Raw genomic sequence first — 25,112 nt, 5'->3', positions numbered from 1 at the left:
GTCAAACATGTTTAAGTTTGCAAGAATATATGAGAGTTGAAGATGTAGACTTCAAATGGCCGTTGGTCAAGAGAAATTGGTGCTTGTGCCTTATTCAAATAACCCGCTACAACACAATCTCCACATCTCAACAAGATACTGCTCCTGACGATAGTTTGTAAAAAGTAGAATGAAAGAATAGTCTGACATAGTACTGATAAAAGTAAACTGTTTTCGAAGAAACCCAAAGACGTAGTCAATGGCGAAAGCTCAACGCAATTCTCTGCCTCTTTTGATGCATTGAGAGAATACTAAACATCTAAAGGCGCTGTATGCAATAAACAAGGAGCTTATGCTTCCAACTGAGTTTCTAAATTTCTTCAAAGGAAGACGAAAATAAAAAACATAAATAGTAGATGACCAGCTATTTTTTCGTATCTTTTTCTTGTTCACGTGGAAGTAACATTTTACAAGGCAGCAATACAATTACACAAAGTAACCACCTCTAAGATACATGAATTACGACAGCAATCATATGTGGGGGACGACTCAAGTCCTCTTCTACCGTAGACACACCCTAAACGATGAAAAAAATATGTAGGATTAACAAGGAACAAAATACAATAAAAACCCAGCACTACCCACCTGGAACTGGCTCTTAAAAAGGAATAAAATACAATAAAAACCCACCAGGAACTGGCTCTGCATCATGATAAAATCCTTCTACCTGCTTGTGGCTCAATGTACAAAGGGCAACTATCAGAAACCCCGAACTGCTCTGCATCATGATGAATAGACCATGCGCCTGCAACCTCCAATATCTAAATCTGATCCTCTGAAAGCATCTTTTCTGTGGAAGAATCCCCAAGGTGCCTCAAGCCTTCAACTTTTCAAGAGGATAAGCATTTCCATGGAACTCTCTGAATGGTGTCGTGCTATGTACATATCACTGGAAATCCTACATGTAAGCATGAGCCTGGAAGTATAGCAAAATAATCGAACTATATTCTAAATCCAAGCGAGAGAACCTCGATCGTTGGCAACTTGAGGACGTCCTCTAGTTGGTGTAGGTGGTCTGTTAGCATTTAGCTCCTATCCCAACAATTGTAAGAGTGATTAGACACACATCAAACCAAAGAATATTTGGGTCGAAGAAGATCTGGAAATAACAAACCTGCATCCAAGTGTCCTCTATATGCCGCTCTGGTGAAGTTTCAGGAGATGTTGCTGGCGGCAGCGGGTGAATAAGTTTTGGAACTACAACAAGATCTCTACCCAATACCAAGATAGCACCAGCATTATTAGCAGTACCTGTAGAAAGAAAAAAAAAGAACATTAATATTTTGCATAAAGATAAAACCATATAAATAAAGTAGAAAACTTCCAAACATCCAAAATTTGTAACATCATACCACAGTAATTAGTGGCTGAGAAAAGTGTAATTAAATGTCCCTGAGCAAATCGTTCAAATCCATCCATCACACATTCATGTGCTCGGACTATCAGTTGAAGATCATTGTTGTTGCAGAATTCCATCACACGATCAGGCTGCATGTATGCAAATGTTTACATTAGTGCGACAGGAAATGCTAGAGAAACTACATCACACTAAAGACCCCTGAGACAGAATAGCAGTGATATCTAATATTCAAGCACCACATTAACTGAAGTACTAAAACTCCAGTTCAGCAAACAGATAAGTGACTTCAAGGACTTATGAGTTCAGTTGTCTTGAATGAAAAGAGCTTGGACATAGAAATTAAAAACATCCAAGTTACAAAGATGGAAATGCTGCAATTTGCACAAAACAAACTCAAGAAAATGACAGCCCATAGAATGTCAAAGTGGAAAAAGAGGGCAGAGATGGAGCAATCTCAACTTTTATGTTTGAAATATCATATCTTTCTGCAATGGGCCCTCTTAAGTAACTCCAGTTAACTAATAAGAACGTTGCAGCTTCCCAAAATAAGAGACAATAGTTGAACGAAAACAAAAGATTCCACTACCCCAAAACAAGATCAAGAGAAAATTAACTCACTGAAATTGATACGGAATGAAAATTACTCACCCCAAAAGTGACCAACCCTGGACCTCTTGCATTTGGTCTTAATCCTTCAACGCTATCATTTTCTGTTGGGTCAGACCTAGAAACACACACTGATGTGAGAAAATATGAGTATGTAAAGTCAATGAAGGAAGCACAAGAGAAGAGAGAGACTAACCACAATAAATCCATAAGAACAATTGAGCCAGCATCCATAGTGATAGGACGCTGGATATTTTCTATTTGTTCAACATGATTAATTGACCTTCCAATACCACCATGCATACAGATTATCTTTTTCTCGATTAATGCTGCCAGAGGAAGCCAGTTGAACAATCTATTAAATCGATGCCATGCCCAAATTCCATCTCGCTCACCCTGTTGCATAATTGGACATCAGTATCTAGCTTGGACAGCAAGGACAAGCTTCACCCAGTAAATCATAACATACCATCCGTTCGATGCACTCAATTCGAAAGCCGAAAAGCGCATTAATATCTGCAGCTTCATGGTTGCCACGAATTAGATGTACATTGAGGGGATACTCAACCTAAAGCATCAATTTATGATCATCAAAATCACAGAGTAACCAAGAAGTTGAAAGCATACAAACAACCAGGTATAAGAGTACCTCTAAAGCAAGAAGAATTATACACAAGAGGTACCTTTAAAGCAAGAAGAAGAGTTATCGTTTCCAAACTATGCTGGCCCCTGTCAACATAATCTCCTAAGAAGAGGTAGTCAATATACCTGGTATTCACTTACCAAAATTAGTATCAAACTAGAAGAACAAATCTTTCTTGACACATCAAACTGATCTAAGTGATAGATCAATCCAAAAAATGGTACAAGTCTGCAGGAGTCAGAATGACATGAGAGACAGCAAATAGACACCAAGAGAATATTGTGACAGCCTCACCTGAGACCAAGTAAAGTGTCGCTTAGAATATAAGTTTTGATGTATAAAGGCTACATAATCTGCTACATGGGATATTTGGTTATGCTACATAACTTTTACCAAGAGTGTTTATTGGTCTCATCTTTTCCCTTTAATTGAAGACAACAGGATTTTACAATCAAATGGTTCCATAGCACAAAAGCAAAGTATATGGCTAACACAGCCAAGATGAGGAATACGATTATTATTCCTAATTTGAGCAATTGGGCATAATTCGGACCTTGCAAATATTACGAATTAAAACAGATTTTTGGATGGGTCGGATAATGGGTTTGGGCAAATGAACTGGATGTTTTAAAATGTGTATTCACTTGTTGATTTTAATGATGGGTTCGGGTCTCTTAACGGCTGAGTGATATTTGTGTTCAAATGTGTAACGGTAGGGCTATACACAGTCGAATACTCAAATGGAGGGTAGATATGAACAACTCTCAAAAGCAGAGGGGTAAATATGACCGTTTTCCATAAAATCAGTATCAGAATTCTGATAGCCGTACCGAGACACCAGACAGTTACAACAACAAGCAAACTGCGACGCCCGCAAGTTTCAATCAAAATATTCATTCAAAACAAAAAGAGGGTAAATCGAAAAAATACTGCAATCCAAGGAATTTATGCAGTCAAATGGCTTGGACAGAAAATAAAACAGCTAGAAGCTAGATTGAGTCAAGGCACTTACGATATATCCCCAGCAGTCGATGGGGAACCATACTCATCGAAAAGCCGCATAAGATCCCCAAATTGCCCATGCAGGTCACCAAATATCTTAATAGGAGCCCTAAGCTGTAAAACGCTAGGTTCACTCGCAAATATCCTTTCGGCAGTGTCACAAAGATCAGCCATCTCATTGCAGTCCAAGAAAAATTGCCGCCGAACAGGCGGCTTCCAGCCGCGAGGCTTCAAAAGATGGGCAATCACCTGAGACAGTAAGGAAAAGAAATGATATAACTAACAAATGCAGTTATTTGTCTTTATACGAATATAACAGCTTAAGTTATAAAGATGATGGCAGTTACATTTTCTACAGAGCAGGTAAGTCTTTGCTCGAGATTCAGAATGGTTATGGACTCATTACCCTGATTGAATCAAGGAAGACAGTCCAATTGTATGCATCCCCCCCCCCCACCTAGTGTGTCCCCCCAACCCCCTCACCCCCCCAAAAAAAATATCTGAACTCACCCTAACAGGCCACAAGACACAAATAAGGAAATAAAAAAATTATTCTCCCTCTTTCTTCCCTTCAAAGTACTGTTACACACTTTTACTCTCCGGTCTCCAGTTCTTCATTCAACTTCTTAGAGACCTAGAGTTCTACTCACTTCTATATTTGGAACCAAATTTCCTAGATGAAGCAACAAAAATTACACTTTGCTGCTTCTAAAATTTCCTTTTGGATTTTTTTTCTTTCCTCCCTTCATGATTAATAGAACCTGGATGAATTCTGGCTCTAATAGTTGCGCCCATTCTTAAACTGTTCTGAAAGGGTCAGCTCATGCTGAAGGAAGCATCCTCACTTCGAGATCAGCAAATCTTTTTCTTTCCATCCCAAATGAAACATTGAATAGGAATTTAGATGCAACCAAGGTCATCGCAAACCTAGGGTTAGGTTGTTGGCTGGGAGATCTAACGAAAAAAATGAAACCTTCAATCAATGAAAAGAGCTGACAATACAATTAGTAATGGTGAGCGGTCTCACATTCTTCGATGAAAAGATATGGTTGAAGACCTAGCTAACCTAGCATATTTCTGCCCGGCCCTTCTATTATTAAGTCTGGAAGGTACAATTTTGATGTGTTTCGATTCTTTTGAAGAAAAGAGGTTTGACGGTCTTGAAAGATGAAAGAAAAGTAGCTTATCAGGTGGTATCTTCAAGACACTCCTCTCCATTTTTCCGCTCTCCAACTCAAAGATAAGACGCGTACATTATGATCTATCACATTTTCAAATTCCAATCCCACTAGAGACTAAAGTAATTGTTAACTTGAGGCAGGGAATTGGTAGAACACTGCTTTTCACTAGAGGCAAAATACAGTTACATTCTTTAAGAAGAAATTAAAATGATAGGAGTAAGACATGAGCAGTCTGACATTAGTTCAAATTTTGCTTTAAAGAACATCATAATGCATTCCACCATATGCATTTTCATTTTAAACTCTGACCTCTATTTGGTAGCTCCATTTCTCCCGGGAAAACAAACTACAACAACATACCCAGTATTATCCCATAACGTGGGGTCTGAATAGGATAGTGTGTACACAGACCTTACCCCTACCTTGTGAGGATAGAGAGGGTGTTTCCAATAGAGTCTCGGCTCAGGAAAGCATAAGCACCACATTAATGAAAATATAGACAAGGAACAGTGCCAAAAAGCCATATAAAAGCAGAATAAAAACAATAAGATAGTAAGGTGATCAACAATGAAAGGACACAACGGCTAGTCATAAAAACCCTAATACAAACAGAAAGCGAGACAACGTGCCAATACTACTGTTATAAACACTCTAGACTACCTACTCTACTACCCTAATTCTCGACCTCCATACCTTCCTATCAAGGGTCATGTCCTCGGTCAGCTGAAGCTGCGCCATGTCTTGCCTAATCACCTCTCCCCACCTCTTCTTTGGTCTACCTCTACCTCTCCGTAATCCCTCCAATGTCAACCTCTCACACCTCCTCACCGGGACGTCTGTGCTCCTCCTCCTCACATGACCAAAGTACCCAACCACCTAAGCCGCGCTTCCCGCATCTTGTCCTCAACAGGGGCCACACCCACCTTGTCGTGAATAACCTCATTTCTGATCCTATCTAACCTGGTGTGCCCGCACATCCATCTCAACATCCTTATCTCTGCTACCTTCATCTTCTGGACATGAGCGATCTTAACTAGCCAACACTCAGCCCCATACAACATCATTGGCCTGACCACCACTCTGTAGAACTTACCTTTAAGTTTCGGTGGCACCTTCTTGTTACACAAAACACCGGAAGCGAGTCTCCATTTCATCCATCCCGCCCCAATACGACGTGTGACATCTTCTTCAATCTCCCCATCCCCCTGAATAATAGACCCAAGGTACTTAAAACTTCCTCTCCTAGGGATGACCTGCGAGTCCAGCCTCACCTCCCCTTCCCCGCCTTGAGTCTCGCCACTGAACTTACACTCCAAGTATTCTATCTTGGTCTTGCTCAACTTGAAACCTTTAGACTCCAGGGTCTGCTTCCACACCTCTAATTGCGCGTTCACACCGTCTCGCGTATCGTCAATCAATACAATATCATCTGCAAATAGCATGCACCACGGCACCTCCCCTTGGATGTGGCGCGTCAGTACGTCCATTGCCAGAGCAAATAAAAAGAGCTGAGTGCCGACCCCTGCTGCAACCCTATTATAACCGGAAAACGGTCTGAGTCCCCACCCACTGTCCTCACTCGGGTCTTTGCTCCATCATACATGTCCTTAATCAACCTAACTAGGCACTAGGTACACCTCTAGCCTCCAAACATCTCCACAAAACCTCCCTCGGAACTTTATCATATACCTTTTCTAAGTCGATGAACACCATATGCAAGTCCTTTCTCTCCATATACTGCTCCATCAATCTCCTAACAAGGTGGATGGCTTTTGTAGTCGAGCGCCCCGGCAAAAACCTGAACTGGTTCTCGGAAATAGACACACTCCTCCTCACCCTTAGCTCTACCACTCTCTCCCAGACTTTCATAGTATGGCTAAGCAGCTTGATACCCCGATAGTTATTGCAATTATAAATGGAGCAGTACAACAGTCACCAGAACACCTATCTTCCACCTGCTACAGAGCTATGCTTTGTGTGTGTGTGTGTGTGTGTGTTTTTTTTTTTTGGGGGGTGGGGGGGTGGGTGGGGGGGTTACTTTTGTGCTACCAAACGGGCCATTCCGATGTTACACATGGTCCTTCAAGCAACTACACCCAAAGAAAAAGAGGCAAGAGCCAAATATGGATCTAATCAACACAGCAACTTATGTAGCAAAAGTTATGCTTTAACTGCAAGCAGTTTACCCTTTTTACTTCCCTGAATAACACATCAGACAAATAATGGTAAGCCACATTGTGGAATGTAATCAGGCGATGCGTATAGAGACAAATCATTTACCTTTTTGGGAACACTGTTGATGGACATTTGACGATCCAATAGTTTTCTTGCTGCTGTTGCATTTTCTGGGGTTCCATAACTAACTCGCCTGCCTTCGTTTTCAAACTGATCAATCGAAAGCTGTCGTACCATGCCACCAAGAGCTCCACCAGTCTCTGCAGCTACAACCACCTTCAATGCATTAAGGCACATCATTAGTCAACCTTATGAGCACTAAGACTAGCATAGCATTAAGGATTTGAACACTGACGGCACGGTGATGTAGCCGGACTCCAGCTGGGACAGAATTATTTGATAAGACAGAATCGGGCTTGATCAAAGTAGGCGCCTGTTTTCCACTTGGCGTTGCCTCTGCTCCACGATCCCTGTCTGGAAGTTCAACTTCTCCATTACCTTGTTGTCGAGCTTTTGCAGCCGCTAGGGTAGCAGTAATAGCCTCAGCTTCTGCGGCAGAAGCCTCCACTAGATATTCAACACCTTTGATGAGTCTCCTGCAAAACAAAACACAAGATAGATCTTTAGAAACTAATCATACAATTATCATAAAACAGATAGCAGATGCTGTTGTTCCTATGCAACTGCAAACTCACCGAGATCCTTGAAGCGTCGCATTTTCAGTGCTTATATCAGAATACATATCACCATTTACAGGGGGAGCAACAGGAGTTCCCAGTACAACTGAGCCATCATTAACTACCTCAGGGTCTGTTTGCCTTGTTCTTTCATCACCAAACCCATACCTTCCTGCTATCCTCCCAGCAGCAGCAGCAGCTGCATGTGAAGCTGCACTAGTTGTTTCAGCAGCGGCAAAGTCTTCGGCGACAAGCAAGTCGTCTAGCAATACCCCTGCGACAAAACACAGCAGCACTAAACTTGTTGCAGAAACCAGGAAGTGATCTGAATAACTTCTCCCAAGGTATTTTCATTACACTACTTATTTTCCTTACAGTTGGAAACATGCAACAGATACATTTGAGGCTAAGTATGATTTTCACATCTGACAGAGTAACATGGTGACTTGAACCCACACCGTAAATGTTGGAAGTGGAGGGTGCTTTCCACTTGAGCGACCCTCTCTTATTTTATGACCGAAAAATCCGTTTTGAGCCAAGCCTATAGGCCAACCGCAGTGTCCGGAACTCGGGAACCTTCTCCATTTAAATACCAGAGTTAGTTCTTGGCGCAAGGCTCGAACCTATGACCTAAGACACAAGTCCCTCAACCTTTGCCAATTGAGCTACCCTCACTTGTCTGGCCTCACTGCAGTTAATTTTTTGAATGGGGAAAGTTGTTCATCTAGGTGCAAACATGACTTAACAGTATGAGTTGCACCACATCATTACAGCTAAAGTGGACCAGTTCTAAAACTCTTGAATGAAATCCTTTTACACCAGACTGGAAATATGCCCTCTATTAATTCAGCACTTGATCTTAGCCAAAAGGCCAAGAAAGGTATAATAATAATACAGTACTTGACAGTGACAATGTGAGTATTTTTCAGTGATATCAAATTACTGAGTCAGATAACTTGCTATGCACCAGTGGCACGATAAGCGTTACATTGATGAAAGACACAGGAACCAGCATTAGTGTGTGTCATGAAAACCTTTAATCTAGCAGGCTATATGCACACTAGAGAACGGGATTTAGCTAGTGAAGACCACTTATGAATGCCTAAACCATAGCACATCCTGCACCACCCCTGGAGTCGAAGAAAGAAGATAGAAGATACTTTTAGTTGCTTCACAATTTCTTTTTTACTATTCCAAGAAAAAGAATGATTGTCATCTGAAATCAAACTTGAAAGCAAATATAAAAACATTGATTGATGTCTATCTTATAGTCTTACCACCACGCAGACCACCATAAATAAATATCAAGTCACCAACAGCAGCAGCCGCATGTCTACAACGTCTGGTCAATTCAACTGCAGCATCTCCCCCAGCTGCATCTGCACTGTATCTGCCAGTTCTAGGACTAGTGACAACAGACTTCGTGTCACACCACACTCCTGCTGCAGTATCAAGTACTGCCAGAAGGGGGCAAAGAACCATGATAGTGAGGGATGAGCATAACAGTGCAAAAAGTGTTATATCCACTATGTATCGACTAAAAGTAAAAAATACCGGCTATACTAGATGAATCCTCCACCATGCGTCCACCACCAAGTGCCCCTCCAGATACATGGAGCCGAGCATTAACAAAAACCTATAATATCAGAACGTAATTGATAAATACTGTATCCATGTGAAAGTATGCAGTTAATAAAAGGAATGAAACAAACACGCACAGCAGCATGTTGATATCTAGAGGATGGCGACACACCAGGAGCAATGGCCCATTCCCAGCGCCCATCTCTATGCTTGGCAAGTCCATATGCACTGGCCAGAGGCTGTGGATCAACAAAGCAGTGGGAAAAGTAAGTACAAGTACATCAACCAATGAGCGCAAGAGCATACGAGGAAGTAACAGTTTAAAAGCTCAGGGCCCCATCCAATTATCAATTAGACCAAAAGAAGATGAAAGACCAAACAAAAAACAGAACTCTCGAGTTCATCACTTATGTTACATGGATCTTCACATCTGTTTTGACGAACCCATGTCGAACAGGTGTAGTATAGGTGTGGATACTTTATGGCTCTAAAGAATACACTAAGAATATCAAAAACCAGACACTTCACTGGACACTTATGCAACCCCATATACGTACTCATATAGTCGGTACAAAAAATTTTCTGCCCTGCATGATTGCACTATAATCCCCATAACCTTTGAGGTATCCAACTAAACCCATCACATGGTGGAAGTTGAAAACACAGTTTTCTGAAGTACCATCATATCATGCTGCATATACTTCCTTAACCTCAAGCCCCAGACATCCACTGTTCATTAATCTCAAATCACAAATCCGCTCCACCACTCAAATTATTATTGCAGTATTTAAGTGGATGAAGCTCAACACAGCATCATTTTCACTGACAGTTTCTTGGGCATAAAAATCCAGAAAAGATAGTTGATAAGTCTGTTATTTTTAAGTGACATAGGGAAAGAGTACAGAAACAATAGTAGGAAGTATCTAACAGACAGGATATGTTAACAAGATATCACATCAAATTACAACACTCGACACAAACTACAGAAAATACAAATCATAGAAATCTCTCTTTTTACTCTTATGTCCTTTATTTTATAGCGAAAAAAGGGCTTTGCGTTACTTAAGTTAGAGGAAATGTCTTTAGAAATGTAGTTTGAGGAGGCAAATGTCATAACCTACTGAAAAACATGTTAATTTACAGCATGTATATAGTGTAGTATTGTCCCACATCGGTAGAGGAGTAGTATGTCCTTGTATAGTATAGCTATAAATAAGGACCTCTTGTGTAGTATTATTCATTCATTCAATATATCAATAACATATTTTCTCCCGTGCCTTCTCACATGGTATCAGAGCAATTGTGAGAGACTTATCGCTGTGCATAAATTCCAGCGATTCCGGGAAAGAGAAATCAGTATTTTTTAAGGTTGTTTTCTATCTGCTTCATTTCTGTCAGTGTTGTGCAAAATCCAACACTACCACAAGAGTCGTCACTGTCCGGCGACCAAACCCCAGTGAACAACTCCGGCAGAAGCAGCCTCACGCGCCACCAGAATCTCACGCGCGTGAGCTCACGCGCCGGCGCGTACGACCACTTCCGGCCATTTTTTGAAAATCTTCCTTCAGAACAGTTGGGTCGCCTGGTAATTCCGATCCTACCCCTACTGTTTTCATTTCATTCCGACAACTTTGAGTTTTTTTTCCGGTAGCTACAGTACTATTCCGATAGCTACAGTAGATTCCGGCAGCTACAGTTTTCAGTATTCTGTTTCTGTGTTTCCATACACTGTTTCAGTGGATTACAGTTGATTCTTTCTCCTATTTGGTAATAATTTGCAACAATGTCTTTGGGATTTGATGCTTTTGGGTCTAGAAACATGAGTTCTGGAAATTCTAGTGCTATTATTACCTCGGAACCTTTAATGGGAGGTTCAAACTACTTAGCTTGGGCTTCATCTGTCGAGTTATGGTGTAGAGGTCAAGGTGTTCAAGATCATCTAATCAAACAGTCTAGCGATGGAGATGAAAAGGCAATAGCACTTTGGGCAAAAATCGATGCTCAGTTATGTAGCATCTTGTGGCGATCTATTGATTCCAAGTTGATGCCCTTGTTTCGTCCATTCCAGACATGTTATTTGGTTTGGGCAAAGGCACGCACCTTATACACTAATGACATATCTCGCTTCTATGATGTGATATCACGGATGACAAACTTAAAGAAGCAGGAATTGGATATGTCTACTTACTTGGGTCAAGTACAGGCAGTCATGGAGGAATTTGAGAAGTTGATGCCAGTTTCGGCTAGTGTGGAAAAACAACAAGAGCAGCGACAGAAGATGTTTCTCGTTCTTACCCTCGCTAGACTTCCTAATGATCTTGATTCAGTACGCGACCAGATTTTGGCTAGTCCGTCTGTCCCGACAGTTGATGAATTATTCTCTCGATTACTCCGCCTTGCTGCAGCACCAAGTCCACCAGTGAGCTCATCACAGATACTTGATTCCTCTGTTCTTGCATCCCAGACAATGGATGTTCGGGCATCTCAAACTATGGAGCATAGACGAGGAGGAGGTCGTTTTGGAAGATCTAGACCCAAGTGTTCTTATTGTCACAAACTTGGACACACTCGTGAAATGTGTTATTCCTTACATGGTCGTCCACCCAAAAATGCTTACATTGCTCAGACCGAGACTCCAGGTAACCAAGGATTTTCTTTATCTAAAGAAGAATATAATGAGCTCCTTCAGTATCGAGCAAGTAAGCAGACATCTCCACAAGTAGCCTCAGTTGCTCAGACTGATACTTCTGTTTCTGGTAATTCTTTTGCTTGTGTTTCCCAGTCTAGCACTCTTGGCCCATGGGTCATGGACTCCGGCGCTTCTGATCACATCTCTGGTAATATATCACTTTTGTCAAATATTGTATATTCACAGTCTCTTCCCACTGTTACTTTAGCCAATGGATGTCAAACTAAGGCAAAAGGAGTTGGACAAGCTAATCCCTTGTCTTCTATCACCCTAGATTCCGTTCTTTATGTCCCTGGCTGTCCTTTTAGTCTTGCATCTGTTAGTCGTTTGACTCGTGCCCTCCATTGTGGTATATACTTTATTGACGATTCTTTTATTATGCAGGACCGCAGTACGGGACAGACAATTGGTACAGGACGTGAATCAGAAGGCCTTTACTACCTTAACTCACTCAGTCCTTCCACAACATGTCTAGTTACAGATCCTCCAGATCTAATCCACAGACGTTTAGGACATCCGAGTTTATCCAAACTTCAGAAGATGGTGCCTAGTTTATCTAGTTTGTCTACATTAGATTGTGAGTCGTGTCAACTTGGGAAACATACCCGAGCCTCCTTTTCGCGTAGTGTTGAGAGTCATGCAGAGTCTGTCTTCTCCTTAGTTCATTCTGATATATGGGGTCCTAGTAGAGTCAGTTCATCTTTGGGATTTCGTTACTTTGTCAGTTTCATTGATGATTATTCAAGATGTACTTGGCTTTTCTTAATGAAAGATCGTTCTGAGTTATTTTCTATATTCCAGAGTTTCTGTGCTGAAATCAAAAACCAATTTGGTGTTTCTATTCGCATTTTTCGCAGTGATAATGCCTTAGAATATTTATCTTCTCAATTTCAGCAATTTATGACTTCTCAGGGAATTATTCATCAGACATCTTGTCCTTATACCCCTCAGCAAAATGGGGTTGCTGAGAGAAAGAATAGGCACCTTATTGAGACTGCTCGCACACTTCTAATTGAATCTCGTGTTCCGTTGCATTTTTGGGGCGATGCAGTTCTCACAGCTTGTTATTTGATTAATCGGATGCCTTCATCTCCCATCAAGAATCAGATTCCGCATTCAGTATTGTTTCCCCAGTCACCCTTATACTCTTTTCCACCTCGTGTCTTTGGGAGCACGTGTTTTGTTCATAACTTAGCCCCTGGGAAAGATAAGTTAGCTCCCCGTGCTCTCAAGTGTGTCTTCCTTGGTTATTCTCGTGTTCAGAAGGGATATCGTTGTTATTCTCCAGATCTTCGTAGGTACCTTATGTCAGCTGACGTCACATTTTTTGAGTCTAAACCTTTCTTTACCTCTGCTGACCACCATGATATATCTGAGGTCTTACCTATACCGACCTTTGAGGAGTTTACTATAGCTCCTCCTCCACCTTCGACCACAGAGTTTTCATCCATACCAACCGTTGAGGAGTCTAGTGTTGTTCCCCCTAGTTCCCCGGCCACAGGAACACCACTCTTGACTTATCATCGTCGTTTGCGTCCTCCATCAGGCCCAACTGGTTCTCGTCCTGCACCTGACCCTGCTCCTGCTGCGGACCCTGCTCCTAGTACACCGATTGCACTTCGGAAAGGTATAAGGACCACACTTAACCCTAATCCTCATTATGTCGGTTTGAGCTATCATCGTCTGTCATCTCCCCATTATGCTTTTATATCTTCTTTGTCCTCAGTTTCCATCCCTAAGTCTACAGGTGAAGCGTTGTCTCATCCAGGATGGCGCCAGGCTATGAATGACGAGATGTCTGCTTTACATACAACTGGTACTTGGGAGCTTGTTCCTCTTCCCTCAGGTAAATCTACTGTTAGTTGTCGTTGGGTTTATGCAGTCAAAGTTGGTCCCGATGGACAGATTGATCGACTTAAGGCCCGTCTTGTTGCCAAAGGATATACTCAGATATTTGGGCTCGATTATAGTGATACCTTCTCTCCCGTGGCTAAAGTGGCTTCAGTCCGCCTTTTTCTATCCATGGCTGCGGTTCGTCATTGGCCCCTCTATCAGTTGGACATTAAAAATGCCTTTCTTCGCGGTGATCTTGAGGATGAGGTTTATATGGAGCAACCACCTGGTTTTGTTGCTCAGGGGGAGTCTCGTGGCCTTGTATGTCGCTTGCGTCGGTCACTTTATGGTCTAAAGCAGTCTCCTCGAGCCTGGTTTGGTAAGTTCAGCACGGTTATCCAGGAGTTTGGCATGATTCGTAGTGAAGCTGATCACTCTGTATTTTATCGGCACTCTGCTTCAAGTCTCTGTATTTATCTGGTAGTCTATGTTGATGATATTGTTATTACTGGCAATGATCAGGATGGTATTACCAACCTGAAACAGCATCTCTTCTAGCACTTCCAAACTAAGGATCTAGGCAGATTGAAGTACTTTCTAGGTATTGAGGTTGCCCAGTCTAGCTCAGGTATTGTTATTTCTCAAAGAAAATATGCTTTAGACATTCTTGAGGAGACGGGGATGATAGGTTGCAGACCTGTTGACACTCCGATGGATCCGAATTCTAAACTTATGCCAGGACAGGGGGAGCCGCTTAGCGATCCTGCAAGCTATAGGCGGCTGGTTGGAAAATTAAATTATCTCACAGTGACTAGACCCGACATTTCCTATCCTGTGAGTGTGGTAAGTCAGTTTATGAATTCTCCCTGTGATAGTCATTGGGATGCAGTTGTCCGCATTATTCGATATATAAAATCGGCTCCAGGCAAAGGGTTACTCTTTGAGGATCAAGGTCATGAGCAGATCATTGGATACTCAGATGCTGATTGGGCAGGATCACCTTCTGATAGACGTTCTACGTCTGGATATTGTGTTTTAGTAGGAGGAAATTTGGTGTCCTGGAAGAGCAAGAAACAGAATGTAGTTGCTCGGTCTAGTGCAGAAGCAGAATATCGAGCAATGGCTATGGCAACATGTGAGCTAGTCTGGACCAAACAATTGCTCAAGGAGTTGAAATTTGGTGAAATCAGTCGGATGGAACTTGTGTGCGATAATCAAGCTGCCCTTCATATTGCATCAAATCCGGTGTTCCATGAGAGAACTAAACACATTGAGATTGATTGTCACTTCGTCAGAGAAAAGATACTTTCAGGAGAGATTGCTACAAAGTTTGTGAGGTCAAATGATCAACTTGCAGATATCTTCACCAAGTCTCTCACTGGTCCTCGTATTAGTTATATATGTAACAAGCTCGGTACATATGATTTGTATGCACCGGCTTGAGGGGGAGTGTTAATTTACAGCATGTATATAGTGTAGTATTGTCCCACATCGGTAGAGGAGTAGTATGTCCTTGTATAGTATAGCTATAAATAAGGACCTCTTGTGTAGTATTATTCATTCATTCAATATATCAATAACATATTTTCTCCCGTGCCTTCTCACAAAACAAATAAAACTAAAGGTCAAAATAATATGAGATTTCGATCATAAGTTGTTGGCAAAGCATTTAGGGACTATGGTAGGACTTTACACGCCTCTAGTTACTAGCACACTTCCCCTAATTTTATGGGTCACATAACCTCTTTTTGGTCCTCTCTCCCCTTTCTTAACTAGCTTTGCACTCATATGCCTTTTGTAAACCAGAAAGAGACAACAGAATCAACCAAAATACTTACAACTAATAAAACAGAAACAATGCTATAGATGAAAATCAGCTTTCTCTTCAATAAACAAATCCACCAACTGATATCTCAAAGTATGAGAAGAAGTCGCATCTTCCGCAACATTAAAGGCTATAACACAATCAAACATTTACTTGAGCAGGCATTGGGAAACAAAGTTTTGTACCCTGACAATTTCTTTTTACTATGTTCTTAAGATTTTACTGCACATACAGCCAATTGTGAATCGATCAAATCTTGTTCTTCTTTCACTAGGTTCTTGGGTGGGGATCATTTTTTTTTGGCAATGAACTTTTCCCCAAATGTAAGGCTAGGTTCTACCGCACATAAGTCAAAGCGGCAAAATAGAGTGGCTGCAGATTAATGGAGTATCACCGAGCAGAAGGTTGCAGGGATCATGGGAATGAGGATTGTGTTAGTACCAGAGAAGGGGAGGGGAAGGCTGGCACTGGGAAAACGGTTTCCCAGCAGAGGTTGGGGCGTTGGGCAGATGGGTAGATCAGGGAGAGCAAGGTGGCAACACAATGGAGTACAACCAAGGTAGGGATCAAGAAGGAGCAGGCTAGAGATTAGAGAGATCTGCAGAGTGCAATCATGAGACGTAAGGCAAAGCTAGAAAGGAAGGTGAGAGGACATGACAAAAAAGTGAGGGAATAAGAAACACACCGTTCTCCATAGAAATAGTAAAGGAGTATATTCAACAAAAATGGGAAAGATAAAGAGCTCCACTCAAGTTTTATCCATTAAAGCGATTAACCACTAAGTAGGTACATGAAATGGGAAAAGGGAAGCACCTCCAAACAGATGCGCAAAATTTGGGGCAGAGAAACAGAGGATGTTCACATAAAATGGTTACAGACATAATTAAGTAAACAAAGGTGTCCTTGTCTAAGCAATTTTTTCAAATTCAACTCTCAATGCAACCTATCATAAGAAAAGCAGTTTGCATGCACTTGGCCGATGAGGTAGTTTGTCTCACATATGAGGATGCAGAAAAGACAAGTAAATGAGTAAAAGAGTCCCTTCCCTAGCAGCAAAACTTTTTAGAAGAGGTGATTCACATAATAAAATAAGAGACTGACTCTATGTGAGGAAATTGAAATAGAAGAGGAGTCAGAGAAGGAGAGAGAAGGAGATAAGGCTGAGACAAAGAAAGCATGATTGGTTCAAGAAAGAGAACAATCTTTCTGCGAGATATCCTTCTAACTTCTAAGTGCAAGTAAAACTGCTAATGATAAAAACCAAGGGAACAAGTAAATCAGTATAAAATCCATCATTTTTTCTTATTGCATCAGAAAGCATGCTTCACTCACCACGCTATTGGCATCCCTCCCTCCACAAAGCAGAAGAAGACCGTCAGATCGCGCACTTGCAGTTGCGTACCTAGCCAAGTAACAAGAGCAAATTAGGACTTCATTACCTTACTAGACACTTGGACCAGATTAGATTCACAAGAATTTATCTTCAGTTGGACATCACCAGAGGAAACTAGTGAGAATACACAAACAAAATTCAGAATAGATGAAGATGCAAATGTGTAAAATGCACTCCGACAGCTTTAGTTCAACAAACAGTACAGTCTAAAGAGACTTTGCTAAAAAAAATGTAGAAGTTTTGAAAAAATAAGAGACCAACATATGCTCAAACTGTCACCACTGTTCATCAAATAACCATCTTCAGATAAGAAAAAAATGTACATCCCACTGCTTGAGCCTTTGTCATGTTTATGTTTGGTGTGTCCAAGCCATCGAGCATGCACCTAAACTAATCAACCAAGACAACCTGCAATATAAGCACACGTAACAAAGACCTGCCAATAATGACTACAGCAGATGGGCTCACACTGAGTGTAGTTGCGGATTTTGAACCTGGAATGGCCATATTGTTATCCTATGCCTCAACCAAACTCCCTAGAAGACAAGCCAAGGTATATCTTCTTTGTTTCGTTGAATTCTTTATTTTCTTCTAGGTCATCGAAAAACTTATAAGAAACATCACCAGAAGGAATAAACTTGTTTTCTTATGATATCGAGAATTCGTAATTTTACTTCACTATTAAAACCTCAGAAAAGGAGCTCCCCTTATCATGTATGAAATCCGAAAAGTAGGTGCAAGAAAATATGCTATTCTAGAGAGATGGCAACTCCATCAGCAAGTGAAACTGATTTGAAACCAAGAACATGCCAGCGAGGTGCAAAATTGAGCCACTCAACCATCAAATGGTAGCAATAGTTTGTGGAATTTCAAGTTTTAGTTTCCTAAAATCATACCAGGGCAACATTTACATGATATCTACCTCTTCAAAAATAAGGACTTATCCACGGAAATGCTGATACCAATAGTTCAGCAAATCTCTCTTCTTTGACGTCAATGTCGTATATATCTTTACTGAAATAGTCCATACAGTATGGTTTTCTGAACAAGGTTTAAGCACAATAACAACCACCACCACTTCCGAAAACATCAGATTTTTTGAGTGTGATTTATCAAGTCAATAATTTATTTATTTTTCCTGCACACGAGCTGCAAATAAAAACTTATGCAAATAACAAATTCTCTGCCAAGAGCATCAGTCATCAAAATCACGTGCACTCCAATCTGTTAAAAATGAAAAACAAAAATAAGAAGATTCCACTAAGGCTATGGTCATTGGGTTGTGACATTGGGAAACTTCCTACTGTATATTTGGTTTTCTGAACAAGGTTTAAGCACAATAACAACCACCACCACTTCCGAAAACATCAGATTTTTTGAGTGTGATTTATCAAGTCAATAATTTATTTATTTTTCCTGCACACGAGCTGCAAATAAAAACTTATGCAAATAACAAATTCTCTGCCAAGAGCATCAGTCATCAAAATCACGTGCACTCCAATCTGTTAAAAATGAAAAACAAAAATAAGAAGATTCCACTAAGGCTATGGTCATTGGGTTGTGACATTGGGAAACTTCCTACTGTATATTTGGTTTTGGCCCTGGGGGCAAAAAATAAGGCTATGGAAATATGGAATGGTGTGATTGATAAATGTGAGAAGAGACTAGCAAAATGGAAGGCTCAATATCTATCTTTGAGGGAGGCAGGATCGTATTGATTAACAGCATTTTGGATGCTTTGCCAACTTATGTTATGTCTCTTTTTCCACTGCCTACTAAGGTGGAAAAAAGATTGGATTCTCACAAAAGGAATTTTTTGTGGCAAGGTTGCAAGGAGACTAGATGTTTTCATCTAGTTAGATGGAAATCTGTCATGTCCAGCAAGAAAGAATGAGGTTTGGGGGTCAGAAATTTCAGACTGCATAATAAAAGTTTATTGTGGAAATGGCTATGGAGATTTAACACAGAAGAGTGTGCCTTATGGAAGAGAGTGATTAGCCACAAATATGGGCAGCAAGGGCAATGGATCACCCCTCCAGTCAACTCTCCCTATGGAACAAGCATATGGAAGGCAGTTAGGAAGCTTTGGGAGGAGTATGCTTTAAACATTGGATTCACAGTTGGTAATGGAAGAAGAATATTATTTTGGAGTGATACTTGGTTAGGGCATGGTCCTTTGAAAGATTTTTTCCCAGAACTATTTTGCTTAACAACTACACCTCAATCTATAATAGAAGGTGCATGGAATTTACAGGGTTGGAATTTTTCTTTCAGAAGGCTCCTAAATGATTGGGAAATCGGTAGGGTGGCTGAAATGCTGAAGGTTCTGGGAATTTTTCATGGTACCAGGAATGTTGAGGATACAGTGATATGGAATGAAGGAAACACGAGAAGGTTTTCAGTCAGTTCTGCATATTATTTTTTGTCAGAAGGTGCTCAATTATCTAGTTGGCCATGGAAATACATATGGAAGATTAAAGCCTCTTTTAAGGTCACATGTTTTTCTTGGCTGGTGGCCAGGAAAGCTTGTCTCACTCATGAAGTTTTGCGGTTAAGGGGGATTCCTATGACTTCCAGATGTTTCTTGTGTCAGAAGGAGGAAGAAACCACTAGCCATCTCTTTCTACATTGCAAAGTAACTGATACTCTGTGGCAGTTATTCCTTTCCCTGGCAGGAATACGATGGGTAATGACAAAGAATACCAAGGACCTTTTGTGGTGCTGGAATTATATTGAAACAAGGAAGAGTCAGAAGCTATGGTGGAGAATGGTGCCAGCATGTATATGGTGGACGGTGTGGACAGAAAGGAATCATAGATGTGTTGAGGATAGAATTAGTTCCATACAAAGAATTAAGCTGAATTGTTTTTTGTCTTTTCAATTCTGGTGTAAAGAGAACAATATAGAGGATGCAGAATTACTTGTAGATTTCTTATATTCTTTCTAAGATACAAGGCCCTCTGTAATTTGTACATTCTTTTTTTGGATACCAGTACCAACTTGGTGCTGATGAATATATTGTTACCTTACTCAAAAAAAATAAGAAGATTCCACTAAGTTGTATGACAGTATTTTCAACTCCTTCAAACGCTCTGTGGTTCTCTTCTTACCATATTATCCACATGAGTGATCTCCTTATTCGACTCATCCATTTGAACTTCCATCCTACCATCATATCTCTAATGGTTTGATACACCAAACGTTTCGAGTGTTGGAAGTAAATTTATATTTTGATGTGTCAAATGTTCGAAAGCGTCGAATACAAGGAAGTGAACAAAATGTTGACAGAGGATCAAGGATATGGTAAAAAGCATGTGACTTAAAATGTATAACAACTTTTCAACTTTAAAATCTTGATTTAAAGGAACTATTTCTTAAACTTAATGACTATTTCTCTACTCTAAAGACAATACTAGAAAAGGAATGTCATTTTCCTCGCAAGTCTTTATTAAGTAGTCCATGTGCTTTATTTACAATACGTAGTAACGCCTCTTGATTCTTTTGACTGTAGTGAACAAATCCCACAACATAGTTATCTCATGTCAACACTAATACGGAAAAGAAGTTTGTGTTGCGCACCAGTAAATCGGAATTGATAACTCGTGTTTTATAGCCAAGAAATCCACGATGGCTAGTGGCACACAATTTGAGACTCGGTGGATAATGGCCCCTAACATTCTCCATTTAAATACCTCGCTTTTGTCTGCGCCAGGGCTTGAACCCGTGACATGCGCCTAATCCACACATCACATGCTACGTTAAAAGCTAAATTTAAATTTCATGGAAAATACTTCCGAGTAAATTAACAGTTGGAATAATTAACCAATATAGCAACTCAGTCTCACAATGAAGCTAGTTGAGCTCGCTATATGAATTATTACTATCCAAATCTCTTCATTTCGACTCGTTCTATTCAAATTATAAAAAAAATTATGCTCTCTAACACTAGAAAGCTCTAAATTTCTACAGGTAACAAATTTCCAACATTATTAAAAGAGTCCAAAATAATATTGAACCTAAAGTGAGTTTACCAATATGACTGAGCCTCAATCCCAACAAAAATTTGTTATCACATATATGGATCATTTTCTTTCATTATAACCTATTTTTCTCCAAGTCTGCACAAATTCAAGAGATTCTACGTCTTTGAAACAACTTTCTTCATGTGCATCTAAAGGTCGACGTAGGACATGACCAAACCATCTCAAATGATCTTCTCTAATATTGCACTTGCAACTATAACAAGCTCAATACTTCTTTTTAAAAGTAAAAAGATCTAAGCAATTTCCCAATAGCATGTCCCACACAAAGATTTTTTTATTTTTTATTTTTTAGAATGATAACATTGTATTCGTCAGTACAAAATGTACTGGCAACAGAATTTACAAGCTACAGCCCTTGTGTATTTTACAAGGCTTCCAAAAATATAGATTCAGCATCTACTACAGAAGACTCTTTACACCAAAAGTGCAGATCTAAAATACAACTCATTTTAACTACTTGAATGGAGCTGCTAGTAACTTCAAAACATCTGTTGTTTCTTTTCCTCCAGTATTTGATAAGTATGGTTTATATCAAATACATTATGGAATATCTTATAACACCAAAAGCATATATTAAGCAAAAGGGAGCTCTTAGCTCTCCTCAAAGGATTTTCTACACACTTAAGTATCGTTTTTCTTTCCGTTCAAATTAACAAGAAAAGAAAATGAGGAGTGACCTTCAACAGCTCTTTATTTCTGGTATCCAGCTTCTTCATCCTCCAACCACTCGAGGACTTTGCAACTGTTTCAGGTAGCGTTCACATATTGTTGAAAATGAAAAGGAACAAAGCTAATAACTCTATCGCAAAAGTGCACCAGAAAATGGTTCACTTCATGCCTACTTTATACACAAGCAAAACCAACGAACTATGATGCAATTTCATTTCCTTAAATTATCTGCCGTCAAATGCACACACCACTCGGAAACTGGCCAGCTTTTTAGATGTCAATAATCCATCATAATTCTAATAAGTAAACACATACTTTTATAAGCCAAAGAAATGAAGACACCCCCTCCCTTAAGACAAAAAAAGAAGCTGGATTATTGGACTTGGAACTTGGGAATAGATAACAAAATCATCACCACGTAAGTAAGTCAGAAATGACCATGAGGCATTTTCTTTTATGAATAGCGTAAAAAAGATCAGGTGCATTTTCTTATATGGATAACCCCACAACCAAACCCTGTAGGAGCCTAACAATAACTCTTTCCCACTTTGATTCCTTGGTGACTTGAAATTCCAACCTTGTGGTTGGAGGAGAGAGTTACCTGTTGGCCATCCCTCCCTTGTCAAGGGATCAGGTTCATTCTTCTAAGCAATAAATCATAACCAAACAGTCACTGAAGACTGCCACTGTTTACCACATGCTACTTCTTTGATTGATATGTACAAACAAAACTTTAGGTTCTTCACCATGTAATAAAGAACATAAAGTTCAGAAAAGCAAATTGAATACAGTCAAAAGTAACAAGAAAATATGAAAGTCATGTACATTTAGGAACTAAAATACACATCTTCAAGAAAGAGATCATGAAATTTACATGCAAGGAGGTGGACCTTCACCCTCAGGTTCCAATTTGCGCCATTCATATGGCTTGGCAGCTGTATCCAAGGCCCAAACATCCGCTAGAGGTCGTTTTCCTGAAATAATGGATCAACTTTTTATTTCTTAAACTTTATATGCTTAAAAGATGGGGAGGGCCTTTTAACGAGACTGACCATCATTTCCACCAATAGCCATGAGATATCTTTGCCCTACCAAAGCCATGACGTGGCCATAACGTGGCCCTGGACCAGGTCCTTGGACCACAACCCTGAAAATGTCAGAATTATTTCAGTAGTTGATCAGCACTTCCAAATTTCACACCTCACCAGCATGCACCACGTTCATTGAAACTAAGTCATTACTTGAACTGCTAAATGCTAACCTGTGCCATCGCGGGCGCTGTTGTGTAAGGTCCAGAACATGAAGATCCTCAGCTGACAAACCAGCTGGACCAATTCCACCCTGGGATGGATAAGATAGAGCATCTTAACTAGCTGAAGTAGATGATCATGCACGATTCAGACAAAGTAATATAAGTTTATACCAACCTGAATAACAACCATGGTTCCAACGGCTGTAGCAACATGAGCAGCCCTTGGCGTGGGTGGCTCTCCTATAGGAGTCATCCTGTGATTATTAAGAAACAGAGACATACTTTATCCAATCTCAGTAAACCACAAAACTGAAAGTAGCTTATCAGTGACACCAATAGGCACTTACCTAGACCATTTATTTGTCAAAACATCATAGCAGTGCACATCAGCTGTAGCACCTGCTAAACCTGCAATTAAGATCTCTTCTATCAATTGATTATTCTACAAAAATCAAATTCTGTTTTTTTTTTTTACGCATAAACATTGTATTCAGAGGTTTTCTGAGACCAGTAAAAGTCACTTTACTCGTTTCATTTAGTCTGCATAACTGGAAAGATCATATCCTAGTCAAGTCCAAAAATTGCTCAGACAAAAAGGGTACAAGTTGGATAATTTGGAGACTTCAAGGAAACATACGAATTCCAGCACTTCCAGCAGAAGAAGGAGTCCCTGAAGCAGCAGAATTCCCTTCAAGCGCAGTTGCACCACCAAAGAGAATAAGCCTAGGACCAATGTAATTGGCGCTACCCTCCTCTCCAACCGCCGGTACAGCCGTTAAGGTATGCCCACACCTCGACCCTGGACCATCCTCCTTCTTCTCTAGAACAGCGTGCACCACCGAGTACGCTGGAGCACACCTCGGCCCCGCCACCGGAGTACTGTCCTGCTGCTGCTGCTGAGAAGTTGCCGGATGCTGCTGATCCTGAGGAGTCTCCGGCGGAGATCCTCCAGTCGATGACTGGCCGTTTAGCTGCTCCGACGACGCGCCGTTATTCTGATCGTGATCGGATTCCGGCGACATCGTTGAATCCACATCCATATCCCCCACCTCCAAACCCTAGATTCTTAAGCTTATCGGAGCTCAAATTCTCAACCATGCGCATTTTGGATCAACATATCCAATCCAATTCAAACCCCAAATGTCGAAAATCACAATTTCAAATCCTCTGATTCAAACACATCCAAAATTTACGAGAAAATTACAGACCAAAAGAGAGGAAATTCTAGGTTTTTCTTCTCTCTTCTTCTTTCTGAAGAAACTTCAAGGCGGTCGAGGAATACCAATCCGAACAGTTTTTCACACTAAAACTCTCTTCTCTGTCCAATCCTCGATCACTCGTTCTCTCTCTCTCTCTCTCTACGAATATTTAAATGTATGTACAGGCGCACATTTAGATATATCTATCTGTATCTATAAATTTATACGTATTTTTCTGCACATAAAGTACCTCTGTCTCTCTCATCTGTCAAATGGCTATGAAGAAATCTGACTACAGTGGACTTTATTTTTACCTCTCAGGGTACAAGTCCTGATGCGAGATTTACACTTTTTTTTTGCAGATCGTACAAGATATTACATCATGTGGTACAACAGCTTTAACGGTGATAACCGGTTCCGATTTCAACGGGAGGGATTCCCTCGTGAACAAGAAGGATTTTATGAGACGCGCAGGATCGGCGCGTGTGGAGATGTATGAAAGTGATTCAACCTGACAAATACATATGGGATGAGAGGGGGCTTTGGCTAAAGATAATGTTCATGATTGGTTAAGAGTCATTATTAAATTATTGAGTTTTATTTTTCTTATTATTATTCTTTTTTTCCCTTCTTTTTCATCGCTTTATTCTGCTTTTTATTCGTTTAATAATTCTCACATAGGGGCGAGGCGGATGCAAATTTTATTAAATTAACATGAAAATAATATTTTAATCAAATAAATACAATTCAAGTGACACCGCTTGACAAAGCTGGTTCGAAACCACCTAAGCGTTTTATGCATCTTTGAACCCTTTTTCTATTTTTTTTGAAAAAGTAAGAGACTGTAGTGTGACTTGTGGGAATCGAACCCGTATATGCTTAAAATTAAATAAAATTATATTTTTCATTATTGATTTAATGTTTATATTTTTTAAATTTGCTTGA

The 25,112-nt window shown here is 40.3% G+C and overlaps 1 protein-coding gene across 2 annotated transcripts; it reads right to left on the bottom strand.

The window, feature by feature from the left end:
• Nucleotides 1–376: 376 nt before the first annotated feature.
• On the bottom strand, nt 377–24,664 carry LOC104100548 (serine/threonine-protein phosphatase BSL3). 2 transcript variants are annotated; one of them, XM_070177598.1, is made up of 21 exons: nt 23,606–24,647; nt 23,316–23,376; nt 23,144–23,222; nt 22,978–23,057; nt 22,769–22,863; nt 22,591–22,690; nt 16,944–17,013; nt 9,402–9,503; nt 9,238–9,319; nt 8,961–9,140; nt 7,702–7,957; nt 7,362–7,602; nt 7,112–7,282; nt 3,661–3,899; nt 2,689–2,773; nt 2,475–2,573; nt 2,202–2,401; nt 2,048–2,123; nt 1,392–1,527; nt 1,154–1,290; nt 377–1,071 (listed from the first exon to the last, which is right to left on the bottom strand). In XM_070177598.1, exons 1-21 carry the CDS (start codon nt 24,006–24,008, stop codon nt 988–990), a joined length of 2,976 nt encoding a protein of 991 aa, XP_070033699.1. In that variant the 5' UTR covers nt 24,009–24,647; the 3' UTR covers nt 377–987. The 2 variants fall into 2 exon arrangements, with proteins under 2 accessions (XP_070033699.1, XP_070033700.1); XM_070177599.1 differs by lacking the exons at nt 377–1,071; nt 1,154–1,290; nt 1,392–1,527; nt 2,048–2,123 and having other exon boundaries at nt 2,259–2,401; nt 2,475–2,521; nt 23,606–24,664.
• Between the last annotated feature and the right edge of the window lie 448 nt (nt 24,665–25,112).

The sequence above is a fragment of the Nicotiana tomentosiformis genome, chromosome 6 (genome assembly GCF_000390325.3).
Source record: "Nicotiana tomentosiformis chromosome 6, ASM39032v3, whole genome shotgun sequence".
Classification (NCBI taxonomy): domain Eukaryota; kingdom Viridiplantae; phylum Streptophyta; class Magnoliopsida; order Solanales; family Solanaceae; genus Nicotiana; species Nicotiana tomentosiformis.
This window is presented reverse-complemented; position numbering and strand designations above follow the sequence as displayed.

Excerpts from the sequence above, each read along its gene's own strand:
- LOC104100548 (XM_070177598.1), bottom strand. The coding sequence starts at position 24,008 with ATGGATGTGGATTCAACGATGTCGCCGGAATCCGATCACGATCAGAAT. Across the intron at positions 9,141-9,237 it reads GGATTCATCTAGTATAGCCG|TACTTGATACTGCAGCAGGA; the intron begins GTATTTTTTACT and ends CCCTTCTGGCAG. Across the intron at positions 1,528-2,047 it reads CAGGGTTGGTCACTTTTGGG|CCTGATCGTGTGATGGAATT; the intron begins GTGAGTAATTTT and ends GCATACATGCAG.